At 38.9% G+C, this 2950-nt stretch overlaps 1 protein-coding gene across 1 annotated transcript; it reads left to right on the top strand.

Annotated features, from left to right (window-relative positions):
• On the top strand, positions 1 to 2230 carry LOC104714830 (Dof-type zinc finger DNA-binding family protein). The gene is made up of 2 exons (XM_010432303.3): positions 1 to 804; positions 950 to 2230. The coding sequence occupies exons 1-2, from the start codon at positions 781 to 783 to the stop codon at positions 1991 to 1993; spliced, it is 1068 nt and encodes a 355-aa protein (XP_010430605.1). The 5' UTR covers positions 1 to 780; the 3' UTR covers positions 1994 to 2230.
• Positions 2231 to 2950: the final 720 nt, after the last annotated feature.

The raw sequence follows: 2950 nt of genomic DNA on the forward strand, positions 1-2950 counted from the left end.
AATAAAAATCCGGGTCCAAAAACCTCTAGTTACTTATACGGTACATTAGTCCCTTACTCTGGTTAATTAATCTGGTTACGTTTGAAGAGTCGAGAGATACTATTGGATGGATTAGTGGCGGCTGCTGGCTAGTGGAAGAAGAAGAGACATGACGTCACTAATACACACACTTGTTTTCTAGTATTTCTTATATATTATGGTCTCCTTCAACAATTTTTTTTCCAATAATATATAAAAACACGTTTCAAAATACTATATGATCAAACACAACAGGCTAACAAAATAGCAAGCGTTTATAATTTAAAGAAAGTAATAAAAGAGAGAAGAAATAAATGGTGAGATAATTTACTGAGGTGAGTAGTAGTAGTGGTAAAGAGAGAGAGAGATTCGTGGGACGGCAGGGGAATAGTTTCTCGTTTCAGACTGTGGTGTGTGTGTGTCAGAGTCAGAGTCAGAGTCAGAGTCAGACCAAACCTCTCTCTATCTCTCTCACATACGAAGAAGAATCCATCAAAGCACACACACACATCACACTATATACATGTATCTCTATCTATTAAATATACATATATTCCTTCTTTAAAAGTGACAAATTATTTATATAATTAAAAATTCTCTTTTTTTCGTCTTCTTGCTTTTTTCAAAAACCAGCAGCTTTAATTAAGTACCTTCCCACACACACTTCTCCTCTCTCTCTCTTTTTCTCTTCTCTCTCCCAAACCTTTTAGCTTTCTTCTTTTCTTCTTTTCTTCTTCAGATCAGCTTCAAATTTCCATAGCCATGGACACTGCTAAATGGCCTCAGGTATATATATAGTATTTTTTAATTTTTTTTTTTTCAACTTTTCTCCTTTCTCAAAAAAAAAAGTTGGAAGGCTGGTCTAAGTGAAAACGAGAATAATCGTGTGCTTTTTGTTTGTTTCTTGAAAAAAAACAAAAATAAAAAAAAGGAGTTTGTTGTGAAGCCAATGAACGAGATCGTGACGAACACATGCCTGAAACAGCCGAATCCTCCTCCTCCTGCTGCTACTCCGGTTGAGAGGAAGGCAAGACCGGAGAGAGACCAAGCTTTGAACTGTCCAAGATGCAACTCTCTTAACACCAAGTTCTGTTACTACAACAACTACAGCCTCACCCAGCCCAGGTACTTCTGTAAAGACTGCCGTAGGTATTGGACCGAAGGTGGTTCTCTCCGGAACATCCCCGTCGGCGGTGGCATCAGGAAGAACAAGAGATCTTCTTCCAATTCCAATTCCTCTTCCTCTTCATCACCCTCCTCCTCTTCTTCATCCAAGAAACCTCTTTTCTCCAACACCCCTTCGCCGCTCCCTCAGCTAAACCCTAAGATCGGTGAAGCGGCAGCGGCGGCTACTACTGCTAAAGTTCAAGACTTGGCGTTTCCACAAGGGTTTGGGAACGCCCACGAAGTTAAAGATCTCAACTTGGCGTTTTCTCAAGGGTTTGGGATTGGTGGTCATCATCATCACAGTATCCCTGAGTTCCTGCAAGTAGTACCCAGCAGCATGAAGAACAACAACAACCCACTTGTCTCAACCTCCTCTGCTTTGGAGCTTTTAGGGATCTCTAATTCCTCCGCTTCCTCTAATTCACGCCCTGCTTTCATGTCTTTTCCAAATGTTCACGATTACACAGCTTCTGGTTTTGGTATGAGTTACCCACAGTTTCAAGACTTCATGAGACCAGCTTTGGGCTTCTCCCTTGATGGTGGGTATGGTGGGGATCCTCTACATCAAGAAGAGGGTTCCAGTGTCACTACTAATAATGGAAGGCCTTCACTGCAATTTGAGAGCCTGAAACTTCCAGTTTCATCACCAAGCACCAATAGTGGTGGCAATGTGAAAGAGAATGATCAGCATAGTGATCATGAACATGAGAAAGATGAAGGAGAAGCTGACCACTCTGTTGGGTTTTGGAATGGCATGTTGAGTGCTGGCACTACTTCTGCTGCATCTGGTGGTGGATCATGGCACTGATTATAATAGTCCCAAGGACCCAAGATGTTCTTTTTTAGAAGAAAAGATATAAAAATTTTCATCCAAATTTTAAAAGATGGAGAGGGTTAACAACTTCAATCTGGGTGTTTAGTACCTTTTGTTTTGGTTTCCTCCTTTTGTCTAAAAACTAGTATTAACTTTGTTGGTTTGGGGATGGATACTGTATCTATTTTCTCAATTGTTCGTTTACCTAATTTTATGATATTTTTCCGTCTATCTCAAGAGTTTCTTGTGTATTATAACTTAAGTGTGTAAAAACTGGTGCCATAGAGCTACCAAACTCCGAGGTTTAGAGAGAAATGGGAAGGTCATTGCCCTCTTTCAGACATAAAGCCTGGAATCTCAATATGGTCTTGTCTTTTATGCTAACCCAAAACCCATTAACTTAAGTAATACTATTCCGCTATTAATCACATGTGTAGTGTATCCTTATTATATTATGTTCTACTCGAGACGCTTTTTGTGAAGAATACGAAAAGAAAAAGGACACTTTTGTAACCAAATCGTTTTGGTTCTTTGTTTGTCATTTAGGACACACACACTTAGCCGAAGTGTAAAGAGACCACAAAACAGTCAGTTTCCTAAGGCAATTTTAAAATAAAAATAAAATAATAAGAAAAGAGTACAGAATAAAAAAAATTAAATCATAGAAAAATGGACCCAGCCCCAACATTCCCCTTGGACTTCGTACTATCATCATCATTCGTCCCACTACACAGACTCTCGCACAGAAGATCAAAACACATGTTAGTTATGATGTTAAAGTGGAAAATGTGAGTTGGGTTTTATTTAGTTAAGAATCCAGCTTACAACCATTAATATTATATAAATGTCAATTAATAGTACTACTAATACCAAATAGATAGGGGGTTGGAAATGATTTAAGGTGGTGTAGAAAGAGTAGTTCATGTGGTTGCGTTCGGTACAAGAGAGAGA

Source organism: Camelina sativa, chromosome 9, assembly GCF_030686135.1.
Source record: "Camelina sativa cultivar CO46 ecotype springtype chromosome 9, ASM3068613v1".
NCBI classification, from domain to species: Eukaryota; Viridiplantae; Streptophyta; class Magnoliopsida; order Brassicales; family Brassicaceae; genus Camelina; species Camelina sativa.

Coding starts and splice junctions, on each gene's coding strand:
- LOC104714830 (XM_010432303.3), top strand. CDS start 781: ATGGACACTGCTAAATGGCCTCAG. Junction 805..949: donor ACACTGCTAAATGGCCTCAG/GTATATATATAG, acceptor AATAAAAAAAAG/GAGTTTGTTGTGAAGCCAAT.